The sequence below is a fragment of the Sceloporus undulatus genome, chromosome 3 (assembly GCF_019175285.1).
Source record: "Sceloporus undulatus isolate JIND9_A2432 ecotype Alabama chromosome 3, SceUnd_v1.1, whole genome shotgun sequence".
Classification (NCBI taxonomy): Eukaryota; Metazoa; Chordata; class Lepidosauria; order Squamata; family Phrynosomatidae; genus Sceloporus; species Sceloporus undulatus.
In genome coordinates, this window is record NC_056524.1 from 54907093 (window position 1) to 54929136 (window position 22044).

At 36.8% G+C, this 22044-nt stretch overlaps 1 protein-coding gene across 6 annotated transcripts in view; it reads left to right on the forward strand.

The window, feature by feature from the left end:
* ROBO1 (roundabout guidance receptor 1) overlaps positions 1–22044 on the forward strand; it is a 688267-nt gene that overhangs the window by 622300 nt on the left and 43923 nt on the right. For 5 of the 6 annotated variants that reach the window (XM_042458015.1, XM_042458018.1, XM_042458016.1 and 2 more), the window contains 6 exons: positions 1835–1956; positions 4312–4543; positions 5739–5860; positions 10140–10311; positions 15372–15569; positions 20525–20551. In XM_042458015.1, the coding sequence (XP_042313949.1) occupies positions 1835–1956; positions 4312–4543; positions 5739–5860; positions 10140–10311; positions 15372–15569; positions 20525–20551 (873 nt within the window). The remainder of the gene's footprint in view (positions 1–1834; positions 1957–4311; positions 4544–5738; positions 5861–10139; positions 10312–15371; positions 15570–20524; positions 20552–22044) is intronic. The other variant, XM_042458017.1, reaches the window with a different exon arrangement.

A 22044-nucleotide genomic window follows, 5' to 3' on the forward strand; every position in this document is an offset into this window, starting at 1 on the left:
TCAAAAAAGGGATTAATGATAAAAATGAAGAGTAGCATTAACTGTTAAAAACTCTGTAGAACACGATCAGTATTATATGGTTTATAAATACAAGTCATACAACGGCTACTGTATTTGCAGCTGAAGTTCTAAGAGCAACACCATAGAAAGTCTGCTACAATAACCTAAACAGATTGCTGATCAACTCAGGAAATAACGAGACCAAACACAGACAACTGGGTTATAAATGGGCAACTTTATTTAACTCAATCTATTTAACTGTATTTCTTCAAGATCTTTGAACTGTTGGGGTATAACCTAGTGTGGGAGCAGCTGGGGCAGGTGGTACACTCCTAGATTACCTCCCCAGTCGCCCCTGATTGAACAGCATTTCCAAAGAGGGAGAGTGCAGGGCTGGCAGGCCTTAAATAGCCTAAGCCCCAACTGAACATCTCTACAAATGTGGCACGAACACATAAAGTTTATTTTAACTGCTGGTCTCTCTCCTGAGAGGCCAGCAAAACCTCATCCCCTGATCACATCTGATCAGGGAATAAGCATTCTCAGAATTAAGGGACCTCATGGCAAGGTACCTTCTAAAACAAAATGGTGTATTCAGTGGGAAGTTCAAAATGCTGTGTGCAACCAGTGAAATGAAAAGGAAATGAAAATGGGCCAAAAAAATCAACTGAAGTGCACATCTATATCCAAATCAAGTTTTTCTTACTGTACGTTTTTTGGTAACAGGCCAGAGTTGTAGTGTAAGTTGATTTTACTCAGGTATCAGATTCTAGTCATGATCAGAATCCTCAGACTTCCTTCTCTATGGAGCCCAGCCCTCTTTTAGATGTTTCCCTTTCTGTTTCCTGCCAAACAACTTCAGTCACTTAAGAAAATGGATAGTCTGGGGCAGGCCACAACTTGAGTAAGATAGTACAGAATGATCTTGAAGAAGAGTGCTGGCAGGACACTGGTGGCGCAGTGGGTAAATGCCTGTACTGCAGCCATTCACTCAAAACCACAAGGTTGCGAGTTCAAGACCAGCAAAAGGACCCAAGCTCGACTCAGGCTTGCATCCTTCTGAGGTCGCTAAAATGAGTACCCAGACTGTTGGGGGCTAATTAGCTTACTTGCTGTTCACCGCTATGATCTTTGGAATAGCGGTATATAAATAAAACAAATTATTATTATTATTATTATTATTATTATTATTATTAAATGAATTTCTGGACGTGCTGAAATTTAATTTAATGGGATTTGATTGAAACATAATCTTAATATTGAGTTTAGAAGTACAGTTCTCTTGTATATTTCTAGTTTGTTTAGAAATTTTACTTTTTTTAAAAAAAATTGTCAGTTTGAACAGAATCCTCTCTGGCTCTGACATGTAAGGGGAACAGCTCAGGCATGGAGGCTTGCTGGGTAATTGGAACTCCAAAAGGCAGAAGAGGTCGGTATTCCTTTGCTAGACATCACCAAATAATATTTGGAGGCATCAACAGAGTTGTTTTGGACCTTGTGCTGTGTTTCAAAGAAGCACCACAGGTTAGGTACACAATCCCATAAGGCACAAGCATGTCCTGATGACCACAATTTTTGGTAGACACCACCAAGACCAAATAGAATTTGTCAACCCTGATCATTGGCCATTTTCAGTTTTAAATCAATTCCCTTCATCCCTAGTTCCTCTCTCCAAGTTCTCCCTCTACTAAATACAATTTAAGATATGTAATATTATTTTCTTAAGATGTGAAAATTTCTTCCTGTGGCTGATGGTGGTATGCAACCATTTTCCCCCAGCTTGTTGTTATATATGTTGGGAAACTATAACAGGTCTTTGTTAAAATTGTTACAGATGTTCCACCTACCAGTCAGGGTGTGGATCACAAACAAGTACAGAGAGAATTGGGTGATGTTGTTCTACATCTCCACAATCCCACAATACTTTCTTCTTCCTCAATTGAAGTTCACTGGACAGTAAGTAATTTTTAAAAAAAGTCATAGCAGCCTATCAAATATGTGTCCTAAAAAGCTTACCAAAGCATATAGTGATATATTCCTGTTAAATTCTGAACTGATGCTGATAAAACTGTTTATGATTATTCACAACATCATTAAAGATCCTTCCTATGCACATAAGCACATATATTTGTTTGGCTGTTTTCTGTTGTACTGTACATAGAAGGAGCTTGTAGAGGTTACTTTTTTGCTGTTTACAAAATAGTAACAGGGATGACAGTAAATAGAATTTGATTAAAATATAAAAAAGAATTTTTTTGTTTTTTTGTAGTTTGAGCATCACTAACCAGTACTAGGAGATGCAAAGGGATCAAGTGAATATTGGCAAATGCAGCATGTTTCAATTCTAAAAATAATTTTTGATAATTTCTAACAGAAACAGAAACACGGAATAAAAGTAGAAACAGTGCATAGCTCAAACATAAAATAAAAGATATAGAAAGAAAGGGTGGTATATATACTGCATTATTAGGAGGGAAGATTTTAGTAAAGAAAGCTATGACTAGATTATTTGTTGTTTATACTATGGTCAGCTTGTCTTTTTGTTATAGCTTATTGTCTCATATTGCATTGTCTTCAAATGCTTTGTAAGCCACCTTTACAAAGCATGTAGAAAACTCCACATGTGCAAAACTCTATTCATAAAACTTCTAGCAAAAAACATTTTTTGACCAGCCCAAGCTTTATAATGGAGTATATGAATGTTAAGATGCAACCTTTGCTATAGTGTGGTGTAACTGTAATGTTACATGTTATCAAGGAACAGAAAAAAGTTAGCTGTTGTGACACTTGGTAATTAGAGGAAAATGCAGCTCAAAGGGCTACCTGCAATGAGCTGCCTCATGTTTAACCAACCACTTAAAACCTTCCTAATGGTCTTCCTAATGTTGAGGTTCCTGTAATGTCTTGCACTAACTCTAACATACATTGAGAATTTAAATATTTCAGGCAATGGAAAAAGTCTTGCTAGTGGACAGTGTTATAAATGTATCAGAACCACATAATGTTGTAATAAATTCACTTCTAATATGCATTCATAGCTTGGCTTTTTCTCAATAAACAATGAGTTAGTATTGGACCCTTAAGTGATAAATGTAAGAAAAAAGCAACCTTTCTGTGCTGTGTTGCCAGCTGGGAACATGAAGGAGATGAAGTGACTTGCTCAATCTTGGATATATTTAATTGAGCCAAGCACAGTTAGCAGAACTGAGGTTAGGCCAATTGGCTGCTTTAATCTAATCTGTGTTCTTCATGGGAAAATGACAAAGAATCCGGTGACAAAGATAATGGTATTAATTAATTATAAACTTTTGTGGACTGGAGTCCCTTTTATTAGTTGTATGTGTTGAGGGGAAATAAGGAGGGGGAAATAGGTCATTGTATAAGGCTGGGAGGCTGTTAATTCTTTCAACAATAAATAACTAGGTTGGATTGTAGAAATATTGGACGCTTCAGTTATCTCAGTATTTGCATTGTAATATATAATTAGATTCTAGCACTGTACTAAATAGTTTGGGTCAATTTCTGAGTCAAAGTGGTTTTGTAGCTCATTTTGTCATGTATCTCAGATGCTCTGAAATGCCCTGATTTGTCCTTGGTAATTTCAGTTATACTTTCCTCCTTTCTGTTACAACATTCTATGCCCTTGTGAGTGAAATATGAAATCCTTTTTTAATATACAAAATATGATTCTGCTTTTTGAACTATGGTAATGTTAATTTTTGTATTATGGGATTATCTGACTATATAGCACATTATATCAACTGAATAGATTGTTAATAATATTTATTTTTACATTATTTCTCTTTTTACAAAGACATTGTATTTCATCACTGCTCCTGAAATGGCTTAGTCAAATAGAGAGTGACTTGATCAGAAATATCCACCCTATTGCTTGTCTGCATATGAATCTTTATGTCACATCCCAATTTATGTCACATCCCAAGTTTCTGTCCACGTCCCAGGCTTATATCATTCAAGCAGCAGCCCCACACTCTCCAAAAAAGAGGTTTTGAAATGAACGAGGTTTTCAAAAGAAGTTTGTAATATGGCATGCAGCCTACTGTTCAAAGTATGTTTGAAAAATAAATCTCATTGAGCATGTGCTATTCCTTGAGTTGCTTCCAAAAGCAGCTGTTTAAATCACAGCCAGAGCCTTGCTGCTATTTGATGTTAATTATCATAAAAAAAAAAAAAAATACAAAGATGGATGAACACCATGGCCTTACCGCAATTTATATATTTTGCAACATTAAACTATTTCAGTGAATACTTACTAACCAGTTAACATTACATTTCTATCTTTACTGTTAGGTTGATCAACAATCCCAGTATATTCAGGGATACAAAATTTTATACAGACCAGCAACTGTTTCTCAAGGGGACTCTGAATGGCTAATTTTTGAAGTGAAGACACCAACAAAAAACAGTGTTGTCATTCCTGAGCTCAAAAAAGGAGTAAACTATGAAATTAAGGCACGGCCCTTTTTTAATGAGTTTCAAGGAGCTGATAGTGAAGTGAAATTTGCCAAAACTCTGGAAGAAGGCAAGTAGCAGCATGACTGCCTTTATCTTTTTCTTTTTGAAGTATCCTCACTTGTTTTTTCCTTGACATGTTCATTACTTGGTTTTGTTTGAAGTACATTTTTAAAATTGGAACTCAGCCCTTTACCACTAAAAGACTGTCAGTGCATAGAGCTGATTGCTGTGTGATGTGTTTGTTGACACAGAAGTAAATATTAAAAAATGTGTGAAAGAGAAATAATATGACACAATAAGAAATACACTTCTCTCTGTTATGCATGTCTGTCGAGGTCATGGTCTGGTCACAATGACTTGTGTCAAATTCAGACATACATAATAATCAGTATCTAGCACAGGCACCATACAACATCAAAGAATTGTACTTCAAGGAGTGAAACCCACACATTAGGGGACTTCCTATCCATACTGGTTACATTGATGAAATTTAAGATGAGCTAAGACTAAAAAAATAAATGAAGGCAAAAACATAAAGCATCATTCAGCTCAGATTTTTTGTGTGTGTGGTTGTAGTTTTAAACAAAATGTACAAAAAAGTGTAAAGTAAAAAAAATGATAAGTAACACACTTTACATGTGTTACTTTTAGGGATGATGGGGCAACGTCATTTATTTTTGAACATGTTTTTCAAAATAATGGAGTTTAACTTTGATTTTTGGTATATTGAGCTTACTTAATCTAAAAATTTTGCTTTTCGGAGATTTGGAATTGTTTTTGTATTTTTAAGTGTATTTAAAAACATTAAAAATTAACTAAAAACCAATTCATTAATAATATGTTTTCAGTTAAATATTACACTTAAAATACTCTTACATGTTACTTTTTAAATAATGGGTAGTGCTATGATACTGTACTCTTCTTAAATAAATACATGAATGAATGAATGAATGAATAAATAAATAAATAAATCTCTTAACAAAGAATATATATGCATTTCAAAAAATGTTCCAAGCTCAGAAACACTTTTTAGATACCAGTACACTTTGTAAAAAAAAAAAAAAAAAAACTTAGATCAGAGTCTCTTATATCATAGGATTATATTTTTCATGTATTTTTTCTTCGAGAATCTGTCTTATGCTTGTGCACTGCAGAATATGTTTTGCTCCAGCCAGGCCTAGCTGTAGTCTATTAAAAGTTCTGTTTAAGGGCACTGCTGAAAAACTGCTTTAATCACAGTCATGCTTCTTTCCACAAATAAGCTCCAAGTGCTCCTCCGCAAAGTGTTTCAGTAACCAAGAATGATGGAAATGGAACAGCGATTGTAATTACTTGGCAGCCTCCCCCAGAGGACACGCAGAATGGAATGGTTCAAGAATACAAGGTAACATATTCTAGCAAAATATATGCAAGTTATTGTGGAAAACTTGTTTGTGGTTACTTGGCTCCATCTGGTGGTAAAAATCAAATTGCAATAAAATGATATCACTGTATGATTTCAGTTATTCAGTGGATCTAGAATATTTGTATACTTTTAGAACGTGCCTTTAAACAACATTAATACATCAGTGTATAATTACACACATGTAAACATATTATGTAGTTAACATTTATGTTTTGTCACAAAATTTGCCACTTTTTACATTCTTGCTGAAATTGCAAGGAATGGTTCAGTTGGCCTTCCTTATCCACGAATTCAAGCATCCACGGCTTCAAAATACTGAAAAGAAATATAAATTCCAAATAGCAAACCTTGATTTTCCATTTTATATAAGGGACACCATTTTGCTCTGCTATTATATTTAATGGGACTTGAGCATCTGTGGATTTTGTTATCCATAGGAGTTCCTGGAACCAAATCCCAGCGGATACCAAAGTCCCACTGTTTTTGTGCAGAGACAAATGTGGATGTTAGTTTAATAAAAGAAAACAAAATAACATATGCACACTGAAGTGTGGGAGTAAGTTAGGAAAAAGAAAAAGAAATACAAAGTGCAAACTATTATGACAGACCACAAAGTTGTTTTTTTTAAAAAAATGTTTTAACTAAAGCAGTCTAATTTGTAATGAAAGTAATATATGTTGAGAAAATAAAAAGACAGAAAGAAAAGGAGAAGACAAAGACAAAGAACTAATACACAATAGAACTCTGACTCTCCCAATGCAGGCGGTAATAAGAAAAAAATATTTTACTATTACAGATCCACCTAAATAATCCTGCTAATATTATTAAAAACCATACCATAGATTATTCCATCATTAGATTTCTTATTGCACAAAAAATCCATAAATGGTTTCTACTCTTGTAAAAAGTCTTCAATTGTCTTACCCTTTAAAAGACACATTAATTTGACCATTTGAGCTAACTAAACCACTTTAACACCGCTTTCTTCCATTGCCAGTGCTTCAGTCTGTTTCCAAGTTAGAACAAACAATATTCTTTTACTTCTGTTGCCATATATTAATCCAAATATGAACATAATCCATATTTACTAGCCAGTTCTTTATCCAAAATATCCAACAAAAATATTTCTAGTAAAATTACAAAATCTACAGTTAAATTCCTATATCAGTAACTTTTTGCCACCACTGCGTTTCAACACTGAAAACAAAACCAGACATACTAACAAACCTTCTGCCTTTTTAAAACTGTAATCACTTGTCACCTATTTATTTATTTATTTATTTATTTTGTTTATATAGTTTAAACATGTTAAAACACATGTAAAACACAAATAAAAAATTAAAAACCCATCACGCCTTATTGAAAACACTCTTCTGCCACATGATTTAAAAAAACAAAGGTCTGCCTATATGAAAAGTCAGCCTGTAGACCAGGGGTAGGCAAACTGCGGCCCGCGGGCCGGATGCGGCCCGGCAAGGCCTTGGGACCGGCCCCAGCCCAGTCTTGCCGCCGATTGCCCCCTAGGCCTTTGGCCTCTCGCGTGCAGGGGCAAGGGGGGCAATTGTCTATAGATGCCTCAGAAACATGCATTTATATTAACATTTTTTTTTAAATCAGCAAATTTTTTTGCATGTCCTCCATTTTTTTTAAAAAGTGTCCACCATTTCAAAATGTTGTCTTACATTTGTCCCAGTTTATTTATTTATTTAAAATTTAAAAAAAATATTTATTTATTTATTTATTGGCTTCGGCCCCCCAGTTGTCTGAGGGACAGCAACCCGGCCCCCGGCTCAAAAAAGTTGCCTACCCCTGCTGTAGACCAAGGGGTTGTACAAACATGCATGCCGCCCCATCTTCAGCTGGATCAGGGCTGTGGCAACCTCACACCATGGCCCCAAACCTGCCTCTGGAGAGTGCAAAAAGGAGCTGCAAAAGGCAGCTCCTTTTCGAACCTTCCAAAGGGCTCCATAGCCACGGCAGCATGGCTATATGACACCCTTTCGTGCTGCGTCATCTGGACGCAGCGCCGGAGGGGCGCCATGACACCGCACGCCATCTGGAGCAGTGCATGGCATCATGGTGGCATTGTCAAAGGCGTTATCTGGACACAACGCCCTGACTCCGCCCCCAGGCCAGCACAAAGTGGCAGTCTGTACAGGGCCTGTAAGAGAGTAGAAAGGGGCCTAGCTGAACCTCTCATGAAAGGGAGATGGTGCTGCTGGTGGTGACATTTCGATGGGTTGAACATTTCACTGAAGACATATGTCATAGTAAGAAGAATTTCCATGGTTTTAACCCACACATTTCTTCATACACTGCAATAATGGCAGGCTGACATCTTTACTCAAAATTGTATCCGGTATTACAATCTTGCATAGTATAAATGAAAATGTTCCATGAAAGATTAGGTTAGGTTTTGGAAGATACACACATGGAATGAGATTATTTTTGAGTATATCACAGTGCTAGGCTATTGAAATGGTTGAAAATAGTTGTTTTAAATGTTTTGGTATTATATATTTTATAGCTTACTGATATTTTCCATATTGCATTTGTTTCCTTCTTTCAGTAATTTTGAGTAGAAATGCTGTTTACTATGTATACAATTGTAAATCATGTTCTCCATGCTTTAGTGTTTAGACTAAAGACTATCCAGAGTGTTATAGATCCAACTGCACTTTGTACAAATTAGGGAAAGCATTAAGCTGTCTTCAGGCATTCCAGAATTGTAAGCATTGAGGGGAATATGCACTCAGACCACACCTTTTCCAACCGTGACCTTCCTTTTTAGAATTTCCGATCTCTTGAGCCTCTCCAATCTCATTCATCTGAACACAATTAGATTTTAGCTTCAAATTGTATGTCAGCTTCACAAAGAAAGGTTGTGGGTAGAAAGGTTGGGAATGTGACTTTTTGTGTTTCTTCCATGCTTGCAGTTCTGTAGCACCTGAAGTGGGCTGTAAAATTCCAGCATGCTGTTGTCAAGGATTCCTAAGGAAGGCATATATATGCCAGGACTTTATTGCATCAGGCTCCTGGGACGCAACGAGAATGGTCCCAAACGAGCCAGGAAGGGAACGGAACGAGTGGGGGATGCATTTTACTGCACACAGAGTCCCTCATTCCGTTCCCTGCCCTTCTGTTCCCAGTCCATTCCAGAGAGCAGGAGATTTTTGAGAACTGTTTTGAACAGTTCTCAAAAATCTCCTCCTCTCGAATGGATGGGAAACTGATGGGGAACGGAACAGAAGGAGTGAGGGACTTGTGTGTGCAATAAAATGTATCCCCCACTCGTCCCTCACTCATTCCAGGCCCCTTCCGTTCTGTTCTGAGAGCGGTCTCTGGGAGCCCTGTGCAATAAAGTTCCCATTTTGTTTCCCACAATTGTTGACTGCTGATTTTGTTCCACTAATGCTCACCATATGAAATGAATAGTTTTTCAAAACTAGCCAAAAGAGGCAGAGAGACAGATTTGTGGTACATCATCAGGTCTGTAGCTTTATTCACACAGTTACTCAGACAGTTTGCTTTTATTGGTGTTTTCGTCTATTTATCAGCTTTTACAACAGATCTAATAACTTAGCTAAATCTGGTTTACTATGGCGGGTTACAGACCGCCATTAAAGTACGCGCAGAGTGCGTACTAGGGTTAGGAAGGGGCGGTGCTTCTGCACCCCCCTAACCCTAGCATGCGCTCTGCGTGCACAAAATGGCTGCGACTGTTCCACACGGCCGCCACCATGATGGCATCACGAATGTACCGTCTCCCAATGAGGCGGCGCGGACATGACACCATTGCTCCGCGCGAGGGCGCTTAATGCGCCCTTTCGGCGGAGCAGGAAGGAGCTCCGAAACGGAGCTCTTTCCTGGTTTGCGTCACTGGCAGAGCCGTGTGAAGGCTGCACCAACAACGCAAATCAGAAAGGGGCCGAGTGGCCCCTTTCTGGGAGTCCCCGCTGCCGTTGGGGTGTCCTTGGGGCTTGAAGCCCCAAGGACACCCCTTTCCAGGCTGTGGGGAAGCGGCCTTTTGCCGCTTCCCCACGGCCCGGAAAGCGGCGGATCGGGGCCTCAGCGGCTGCCGTTCTAGCCACTAAGGCCCAGATACACCGGGGAAAGGCGCGCCTACAGGCCACCCCAAAGGGGCAGTCTGTAACGCGCCCATGTAAAGAAGGAAATAACTATATGGCACATTTTAAACTTTTATTTAAATGTCTTCTTTTAAAGCCTGTGCACATTATAGTTGCTTTATTCCTTGTAGGTCTGGTGCCTTGGCAATGAAAGTCGGTATCACATCAATAAGACAGTGGATGGTTCCACATTTTCTGTAGTAATTCCTTCTCTAGTTCCTGGCATTAGATATAGTGTGGAAGTGGCAGCAAGTACTGGAGCTGGACCTGGAGTGAAAAGTGAGCCACAATTTATTCAGTTAGGTAAGCCATTTGTAATTCTGTTTCGCTTTGCATTTAGGATGTCATGTAGGATGGGTGGAGGAGATGTTCTGTTTTGTTTTTGTTGGAACAAGAATCACTGTGGAACAAGAATCACTGAGTTAATTCATTTCTGCCAAGAAAGCTAGTTTGCCTTCTAGAATATCTGCAGAAACCTTTCTTCCCATTTTGTATTTTTGTTATTGTTCTTGATATTCTTCTTGTTGTTGTTTATTGCCCATTTTCCCCATTCCAGGTCTCTATTTATGTATTTATTGAATTTATATCCTGCCTCCTCACCACCGCCCAGATGGCTCAAGACAAATTACTAAGTTTAAAACAGACTTTAAAAAAACATTTAAAAAATTAAAAATATAATTAAGCTGTCCTACCATATCCATAGCTTCTGCATCCATAGATTCAACCAACCATGGTTTGAAAATATTCACACTAAAAAGAAAATCCCAAAAGCAAACTTTGATTTTGCCATTTTATATACTCGACTAAAAGTCGATCTCATGTATAAGTCAAGGGCCAGTTTTGGGGCCCAAATTATGGATTTTGATATGACCCATGGGTAAGTCGAGGGTAAAATATAGAGGTATATAACAAAGAATCATAAGGATGAAACAAAGGAAAATGATGCCGAAGAACTTACAAAATTCCAGTTGGCAAAACTGATTATGCTCATACTAGCGGCTTGATGGATGAGAGAATAGAAGGGGGTCAATGCTTCCAAGACACACTGCACTCTTGGCTTTTACTTGGGGATGATTCCTTTATTTTTCAGAGTTATACTACAGTACTTACATTGACCCTTCAATAGGTCGACTTAGCTTTTTGGGGGTCAATTTTTTGAATAAAATTTCTAGACTTATGCATGAGTATAGACAGTAAGTGACACTATTTTACAATGCCACTGTATATTGTGGGACTTAAGCATCCACAGATTTTTGTATCCACAGGGGATCCTGGAACAAATTCACAGTGGACACCAACTTGTGGGAAAGCACTCCTGCCTACTACCAAAGCCTGGGCTTCCACGCTCAGGGTTGAGTCATGGAGTACAGCCAAGATGCAAACTTGTGTTTTCAGGAAGAGTGTTACCCCATCCAACATAGGCCATATCCCTATTCCCAACCTGCTTTTCCATTAATCAGGAGCAAGTCTGTCTGGTTTGGATTAAGCTTTCCTCCAGTACATTACTCATAACAAGCACCAGTTTAGAACCAAAGCTGTCTTATCTGTATTATTTCATTGGACAAGTATTGTCAGTACTTTTTGAGATTCTTTGCTTTCCACCTACCTAGAATTGTAGTGTCCCAGAACTCCTCATTACTGTGGCCCAAAGCAGATGGGCCTAAAGCACCAGCTTTGTGCCTCATTGAGAGCATGACATTTAGATGACACATGTCCCAAGTGCGGGCAGAAGCTGTGCCAGTGTCGTGTCATCTGGAGAGATCTATACAAAGAAGGAGCGGATGGAATCCACTCATTCCTGCAGCCCAGTTCAGGATCACGGCAGTGTCCTGGATCAGGACTGAGGACATGTGGCTGCTGTGGATCCATGGCTGGCACAATCCTGGAACAGTCCTTTTGGCCTGTCTGCTTTGGGCACATGTCTTTCTCCCTCATAGTGTGACCAATAGGCTCACAAAATCATATTTCCATGAGGGAGTCTGAGAGAAACCCCTGCCCTCAATTAGATTAGCCATACCTCCTAGCCATGTCACAATATAAATAAAAAGCTGAATGAAAACTATCATATGCTCCCCAACATTGTTTCTTTGCTACTTCTGTTTTCAGTTTAATGAAAATGCTTTGTTCCCGTTTGTCTCTCTCTCTCATGTTATGTTAGCTTGGGTCAGCTTTTCACAACACGGATGGGACACGACACAATATTAATTGTTCCTAATATCAATGTTTAGCTGAATTCTGTTCAGGGAAGAACTTCCTTTGCTTGACAGAATCTCAACTTCAGGATTTTTTGAGCACATGCCACACATTCAGCCATTGGAGCTGCTACGAGAGAATGACAGTACTTTAGTGTAAAGTTATGGTTTCCAAGATGACAGCTTGAAACATCTGTTGGCTTTATCTGAAAAAAGACAACTTTGATTGCTTCTCTCTCATTCTCTGCTTTCCTTGTACCATCATATTTCAAATTCCTTTTCTTGCTGTCCAAGTAGCTGAAGAAAGAGAAGTCACTTTGTATTGACACTGGCTTTTTCTTGCACAATCACAGAGTGCCTACAGGTGGACCTCCAAAGAGGGATTTGCTTTTTGGGTGAGGTGCTGCAAATGTGTATTTGGTTTTTCTCCCCACATGGCATTTTTATCTTCTCCAGCTCCAACTCTTACTTTCCACTCCCTTTCCACACACACGCTTATGTGAGCTGCTTTCCCCCCCCTTTCTTTTCATTGAATGTTTCTCTAATTAAATTTGACTTTTTGAACCTTTTCTTTTTAAAAACTTTGAAAAACTCTTTAGGGGGCATGGAGGGAAAGGTCACAAGCATGAGCTACTGTTCATTGTCAGTATTATTGTCACGTTTGCCAGCCGGTGTGCAATGTGCACTGTCCTTTCAACTAGAAACAGTACAAACAGCTTTCTCGAGAGGATGATCTGGGGAGATGATTGTGTGTTTGCCAAAAATGCAGTGGGTTCCCTTCCACAGGAGGGCCACTCCTGTATTATCTACATATGGGCACACTTAAAGATGACAGTAGATAAAGCTTCAAATAATTGATTCTTTGGGGGGGGGGTTGTGTTTCCCTGTAGCTCTTCCAGCATTATACAAAGGATGTGCTTTTGAGGCATCTCATTTTTTTCTGCACAAAAAGTTAACATTTTTTATAAACAGTAACCTGGGTGTATTTATTAGACACTTCACTCAAGTAGTTATACATGTTAAGTGCATTATTCATGCCATAGACATCCTATCATGAATACAAGCAACTCTCCTTGAACTTTCACTGCTTTAACAGCTCCCATTATGAGGTGTGATTTGTGAACTAATTACCATGTCTTTCATAATTATTTGGTAGAAATTACAATTGTCTATATTCCCGAGCATTCTTTTGTGTTTGAAGCTGCATCTCATGCAGTGGACCTTACAGAGACCCACTGATGCTCTTGCAAGTGACACTCTTTCCTTTATGATCCCTTAGGTGGCTACAGAAGTACAATTTGGGTCTTTTGTACAGTTTATATTACTTTCTTATCTGATGTGAATATAATTTGCTTCTATGAATGCTCAATATTGATTGTATTGTAATAGATTTTCCGAGTAATGTATTTCAAGCTTTTGAACACTTCCACGTGATATCTTTATTTATCCTAGTGTGCGCGCGCATGTGTGTGTGTGTGTGTGTGTGTGTGCGTACATATTTGCACTGCTGTTATTGTGTTTGGATTACTGTTATCCATTGACCTGATGTGCTCACTTTGAAATCATCAGGTTCTCCCCACCTTTTTCAGTTACTTATTCACAACGGAGTGTTAGCTGCTAAAGTAGACACAGAAACTGTTGGATATATGTGGATTTAATGCATACCAGACTCTTCATAGTATTCAAGACAGATCTTTATGTTGAAGACTTCATACCCACAAATATTTAAATTTACAATGAAGCTTATGTACAAAACCAAGCAGGCTTGACATTTGTTTGATACTTGTGTCCACAGGAGGGTATGCACTCATGCTCGATTTATATATTAAAGCATATGAAAGTATGCAAATACCTGAAGTGAGAACTGAATTATTGCCATATACTAATTAACTTACAAATAAAATCCCATAATATGAACCATTAGAACAGTAAAAGTTCATGCAGAATGTTATTGTGTTCTATGCACCTGAGGCATTTACTAGATGAGTTGTGTAGGTATTTACACATGGCAATATAGTTTGTTATGTCAGTATATTTGTCTTATAAAACTCTGTGTTCCCCAAAATATTAAAGTTTGCTAGTTATTTTCTGTAAGATTTTTACAGTGCAGTAGGGAAGGGCCTTATTACAACACAATATGCTTGAAAATATCAAGCAAGTTAACATTTAAAAAGATGGATGGTTTGTGTTGATAATAGAAAAGTATGTTGTTCATGAGAGGGATATATTTCTAGTGTGTGATAGTATAAAAAACAACAGATTGTGACAGAAATAAGTATTAAACTTCACCATATTTCAGTATCACATTGACTGCTTTCAGAAAACAGAAAAACTGTAGAATGGAATAGTTAGTCACAACACCCTTTAAACAATTAATTCTTTGTGGCTGTCTGGTCTTGTGGTGTTTTTCTTAAAATCTTAAGCAAATAAATGTGTTCATGTCCTTGTTACTATGGACATTATGAGTCAAAACATAGAAAATGTTGGAAGGAGAAAGAATGGTTGAACTTTCACATTACCAATAACATTCTATTAAAAGAAAATAGAATTTCTAGTCAGCAGTAAAACATAACTTGCTGCTTTCAAAAATTGTTATCCAGCCAAGGTTTTATAGAATCTAAAGCAATGAAAGTCTAGAGAGGAATATGTAGCCTATGAAGGGAGGAGCAGACAACCTCTTAACAGCTTGCTTGTTTAAAAACATTCTGAAGCCCCAATACTGTTGATTCATTGTTGTAAGCTTGAAATGGTATACACTGACGTTTTCCCCATTTCTTCCATTTTTGATGCTAATGAACATGGACAGAGACAGGGACTTACTGGAGAGAAGTTCATTCCCAGTAAGGAAGGAATGTGAGATGGTATGAAAAAAACACTTATGATATATCAAGTACAAAAAATTTCCAAAATTTTGAGGAGGTTTAACCTTTTTACTGGTTTGGCCTACAGCTTTGACAGCTACTACTTTCTCTGATGCAATTTATTTATTTATTTATTTAATGATTTTATATCGCACCTTTCTCCCAAAAATAGATTCATGACAGGTTACAATAATGCAACAAAAGAATATTCACTGAGTAAGAACAATTACAAATGTTGGCCACATTCCAGCATCTCTTGTAAATATTGCATTGTCTGTAAAGTCTATTAATATATGTTATCTTCTTTCAGATTCTCATGGAAATCCTGTGTCACCAGAAGATCAAGTCAGTTTAGCCCAGCAGATTTCAGATGTTGTGAAACAACCAGCATTCATTGCTGGAATTGGTGTTGCCTGTTGGATTATCCTCTTGGTTTTTAGCATTTGGTTATACCGTCATCGAAAGAAGCGGAATGGACTTGCTAGTACTTATGCTGGTATCAGAAAAGGTATTTCATTGTGACCTTATTCATTTCATTTTCATTATTCATTTATTCTGGTTTCTGGGATGCTAGGTTAGTTAGTTGTAAAAACGAATTAGAACAATCCTATGATATGAATTAACAGAAGTAGAATTAATAAAAATTCTAAAAATGTAAATATTTACAATTCCATACTGATCTAAACAAAAAATGAACCCAAATAGAATAGTCTTATCAAACTTCTTAAAAATACTAAAAGCTTGTTATACACTTTAATCATTACCAAGAAGTATGCTTGTATATCCAATCCAGAGAGCAATAGCAAAGAAATTCTCTGAGATCATCTTCTAGCTATCTTTTATTTTATCTACAGGTAATTGTGTTATAGATCAATCCATACAACATATTTATTTGTGACTGGAAGGTAGTGCTGTTCCTGAACCACTGGTATAATACAAGGCATTCCTGTGCTTATGTGTTGACTGTACTACCCAAAGTTCCTAAAGCTACCCTTTCCCAAACTGGTGCTCTCCAAATGTGTTTAACTCCAGATCTCATTCAGCATAACCAATGGCAGTATTGGCTAGAGATGATAGGAGTTGTAATTCAACATATCCAGAGGACACCAGGTTGAGAAAGGCTGGTGTAGGCAGAGTGTATGGTATGTGCTACAGAAGTCCAATCTTAATGCTATAAAGTATGAAGAGCTGACACTGTCTAATATGGAAAGGGAAACAGCCAACACATGGAATGAATATGCTAAAAACTGGATACCACCAAAGTACAAGATCTAGGTGATGCAATGAGATCACTGCAAGCCTCTCAGAAATATTATAACTAGAAAGACAGGATGTCATTAATGTCATATTATTGCTCCCAAATTATGTAATTTTCAGTGTTGTAAGAACTGGTTAGTTGTGGTTTGTTCACAACCAGCATCACATATAGAATGAATGACTTTGATGGATTGATGAGATGAGAGAAAGAGAACCAAGCTGACATGAGTAGAGATGAAGACCTTTTGGTTTGTCAGAAGTTTTGGACTCCAATTCCCACAATCCCTTATCATTGGCCATGCTGGGGGGGGGCTGCAGGGCATTGAAGTCCAAACCATCTGAAGACCCAACATTCCCCAGCCATACTGATACTGTTGCACTTAAGGATATTTTTCCTCTCTACCAAGAACCAAGAGAAAGGTTCATTACACCTATAATAGAAACCAGCCCCAGTCAAAACCCACAGGATATGATTTTTCATCTTCTACTGGACCTGAATAAATATGTAACTTGGAGAGTGGCTTTGTTTGCCTTAGCAGCTAAAAAAATCATGAACAAGTATATAACAGGGATAGCCTGTTTATGGATAGCCATAAACTGTAAAGGCGATGACTATATTTGACAAAATTTTTAATGTGTAATGACAATTGCTGTTCGTTTGTTTAGAAATTCTGTACCAGATACCCGCATTTTAGATATAATTTACATGTATTTTTATACTGTTATATTGTTATATTGTTATATGTGTTGTTGTATTGTTGTGCTGTGCAATGACCTTTGGTCAAAAGCAATAAAATTTGAATTTGAATTTAAGGATATCTGCATTTGCAGGGTAATGACTTTCCCAAACTGAAATGCATATTGTAAACAGCACAATATCTGCAGATAAATCTTCATGCATTTTTGTTTTAATATTAAAATTCAAATAACTGTAGATTTGAAGGAATTCCACATCTTGTCCTTTTGGAATATGGTAGTATCACCCAGAAAAGTACCAGCTCCTTCTCACTAGCCGTTAAGTGTCAGAGGTTTAACTGGACACTGACTGTGCTAAGCAATGAACATAACAAAGCTCTATGTGAGCTCTATGTTTTCATAATCTCCAGATTTTTCAATGTTTTCAAGTGGAGCAACATTTTAAAATAATATTGGCCAAGATTCTAGATCAGCTACTTAGTTAAGGAGCTGGCTCAAACCCCTCTCCCTGATCCTGACTTATTTGGCATTGACCACTATGAGCGACAGACATCTATTCTCCTGTCAATCACTATGTCCAAGACTGACATTCCTAGCTCCCCTAACATAAGCAATCTCCAGTGCGACAATCAGAAAGAGGGCCCTTGCCACACTTCCTACTCATATCACAATCACTTGCAGGAAGACGTGGAAACATTGGTCTCCTGCATCCTGCTTGACAGGAGAACATACTCCAGTTAACTGCAGCAGGTGATGCCCAATAAGTCAGGATTGAGGGAATTTTATGATCTCTGTGTATTCCCTGTACTATTGAAAATGTAGGAATCCTGAATATGAATCAGTTATGAATGCATAATTCTAGGTTATGCATTTGAAACTGCAGTTGTGAATTCTAGGCATTACATGCTAACGTATGTAAAGGAATGAGGGTTACAGTTGTTGCTTTTAAACATATTAAGTACAATGATTATTTTATCTTTATTTGGGTAAAATGAGTAGCAAAATGCTGACTAGTGCAAAACACTACTTTTGGAGGTTAGCAATCTTTGATAATTTCAGGAAAAAAAACAGAAGTATGGTTAGCAGTATTGTTCCATCACTTGTTACTCATAAAAATAAGAAGTAATATGTTCCTATTTTGAATAACATCTCTCTGTTTCACCATTCACTGAGTGGTAGAATTTACATGAATGTTTAGTTACGCTTGGCCACTGCAAAACATAAGTGTTTCCTAGGATGCCCAATACCTTACACAAAAACTTCCATGATAATATAGAAGTTGTAAAACTAGTGGCAGCATTGTAGTTAAGTAGTATTACTTTAAGTCCCAATAAACCTGGAATTGAAAATAACTTGTGTTGGTTATAATTTTTCTGAGAAAGTTAAGTGACAACTTTTTATGCTGTTTTAACTAATTCTTCTTTAGCTTTACTAATTGCATGATGCCATGCAATCTTTTGTACAATGTTATGTTAAACTAATACTGTTAGTTGAATATATGTAGATCTAAATCCAAAGCATGCAATTTTTAAAACTCTAGTTTCATGTTATTTTATTATGTTTGCAGTGTCGTGTGTCTTAAAAAAATTCTGCACAGGACTCCACAGTTTTTTATTAAATTACACACACACACACACACACACACACACACACACACACACTAATAAATGTCCACTGAAACCATGTTATTAAATATACTTCAAGGGAAAATTATCTTCAAGGAAATGTAAATCGTAAAATAATCTATCAATATCCAAAGCATCAAATCAGAAATGCCAGTATAAAAGCTGAATATCCATGAACTTCATTAATTCATTTTTCTCCCTTTGAGAAGCTTTGACAACTGTCAGAAATTTCTGTATTCACACTTGCCTATGTAGTGCATTGCTGCCCATGGGCCCTTTCAGTGTTTTTATTAATGTAAGCTTTGATCATTAAATTGGCATTTGAGATATAAAGATTTCACTTAAAATTATTTTTCTTCATTTTCTTACGAACAACCATATTTAGTATTTAGTTCACCAAGTCATGAGGAGAGAAACCATTTCCCTCTTTTCATAGCCTTGTTATTACAAATTAATGTAGATATGCTTTAGTCTTTTAAGAAGAATGCTTATTTTAAATGCATTATTTTGTGTTTTTGAGTAAAAGCTTTATTACATACCTCTGTATATTCTTTCATAATAACACTAAATATTTTGATTCTACAAAAAGAACCAGCAAGACAATCACAATAGGTTTCCTAAGATAGATAGATAGATAGATAGATAAAAAGCAGCACTGCATTGTTTAGAGATTTTCATTTTTGTTCAGTGCCAATATTCCTAGAAATAAAGTGACTTGATAAGAACAGAGGCACATATGCAGCATGTTCTAAATTAGGCTTTTCTAGCCCTTAGAGATTTAAGGGCTGTATTCCTCATACAAAAATCAGATCTATATGCAGCAAGAAAAGGAAAAAGAAAAGCTGCTAGTGCATCTATATAGCCGTTTCATCATCCCTTTGTGGCCTGTGTACTAACCTAAATTTCAAGGCCAAAACCCATTTGGAAACTATTGTGCTGCTTTTCTTTTGCTTTTTCTCAGAATTAAGAAGCTTTTTATGGCTTCCTTTTTCCCATTAGCAATACAGAAAATATATTCTATTGTTCAAAAGAAGCGCATGCTACAAAAAATGGAGTGGATGTTACACTGGAGGTCTGGTGTTTGATTAGACGTCTTATTGATTCAGTTAAGATCTATAGGGGCTATGAGAGTAAAGGTTTTCAAAAGAAGAATCATTCTATTCCTAGCAATTTCTGTATAAATTCTTGGGCTTTTGAGACAAGACAGATTATTGTACTTGAGTTATTCATTGAAAACTACAAAGCTGTTGAAAAACTGAAAAATAAAAACTGTTCATTATATATATCCCAAGTTTCTTATTAGGTTTTTAAAAAAACTAAAACAGCAGTGATTTGCTGTTAGAGTAAAGTACAAGACACTTTAGAGGGCAGGTTAAATAAAAATAGTCAATTTTTATAGTTTTTCATTACTCCTATTAATAGCTGATTCTTTGCTAAATACATAAGTACCCCATATTCATCTATTCTATCAAGCATTTGTTTAATGCAGTAAAGATAACAGTCCAGCAAAATCTTGATAATACTGATAAAGTTAACCATCTATCTGTTTCACAAACAAAACTGATGATTGAATACCATTACATTTTTGTGTACATGGATTTGCAGTAAACCAACACACTAACATGAAGGTCATTCAAAGGCTAAAACACATTCTATTTCTCTCAAGAGCCTACTATTGGAGAATGTCATTCTTCCTCAGAAAGAATATCTGTGGAATAAGCTCCTTTTTAAAATGACAAATTTTATTTTATTCACATATTGGTATGTCTGGATATATTTACTCTTCCTTTATGTCCTGTTACTGCTTTGATTTATACTAATGTGGTATGGTCTTTCTTTCTTCTTCAGCTTAATAACCAGTTTTTATTGTGTTTTGATTTTTCAGTCCCGTCTTTTACCTTCACACCAACAGGTATATATTTGCACTTTTCCCTTGACGGTTTGGCATGTGCCTGTGTGATACTGTGTCACTTCCTCTTTTTCATCTTCTCTTCTATAACTAGGCACATCAGGAATAGGAAAACATGTAAGAGCAAAGTAACTCTGGTATTAAAGTTAACCTGGTATCCTTTACTCTACCCACATTTACTACCCTGAAATCTATACCCAAAATGTTTGCAAGATACAGTGTGCCCTTGTCTTATGTGGGGGATCTGTTCTGAATCTTCCCCCCACATAAGACAAATTCTGCGTGTGCTTGAGCCCCATTGAAACTAATGGAGATGGGGTGCGGCAGTGTGTGCGTGCCATGGATGCATGCTCTATTTCCTCTTGTTGCACATCTGTGCCCGCATATGACATAGGTGCACTGTACTTTTGTTTATGCGGTAACAAATTATACAGCACATGGGCCTTTGGTGTCTGCTGGGGTTTGGTTCCAGGCCCACCCCACCCTATGGATGCTAAACTCTGTGGATGCTTAAGTCCTATTATATCAAAAAATAGCATAATAAAATGGCATCTTTTATATAAAAGAGCAAAATCAAGGATTTTTGTGTGTTTTTTTAATTGCATGTGAATATTTTCAAACCATGATTGGTTGAATCTGTGGATGCAGAATCTGTGGATATGGGCAGCCGTCTGTACCAAATCCTGCGAAACCTCTCTATAACAATTACTCCTGTCCAGAATGTCATGTTTTTAGTAGATTTCTTAAGCAAGGAATAAGCCACCTCTTGAATATTCCTTTCCTAAGAATATCCTATGATAGTTATGGGGTCACCATAAGACAATAAGTGACTTGAAAGCACATACATATTTTTAAAAATGCAATCATAGAAGCAAGAATATAAACATTAGTTCAATGATTGAGCACTATAATGGAAAAGATTGATATTATTACTCATATTAAGTTATTATCTATCTGATTTTGATATTAATGCTGTGATAGAGGGAACAAATTAAATGGATTCATTTGCTTTTTTGAAAATGTCTGTTCTTTCTGAATAGTTACTTAAACTTTTGATACTGTTTTTCACCTTGTTTCTCCCATACTCATCAGTTTACAGATTCCATATTTTCAGCTGCTAGTTTCAGTAGAGAAAATAAACTTGTTTAAATTTAAAGAAATAATTATATAGCCATATATGTTCACAAGCTTTAATTTAAATTAATTTACAATGAATGCAATATTTGTCATAGAAGACAAATTTTTAGAACTGTGAAGACAAAAATATGATAATCAGTACTGGTGTAGTAAAGGACAGCTGCATAGCAGACAGCAGGAAGATTTGGCAAGAAGTGGATTGAAATACAGGCTGTATTTAAAATTTAAAACTTTTCTTTTCCATAATTCAGAATCCAAATAGTTTAGTTCCATCGGGTTTAAACGGTAACAGGCCCTCATCTTTAGCAACATTCTCAGCAAAAAGCCTTCATACTATTGGCTGCTACATTTTAATCCTG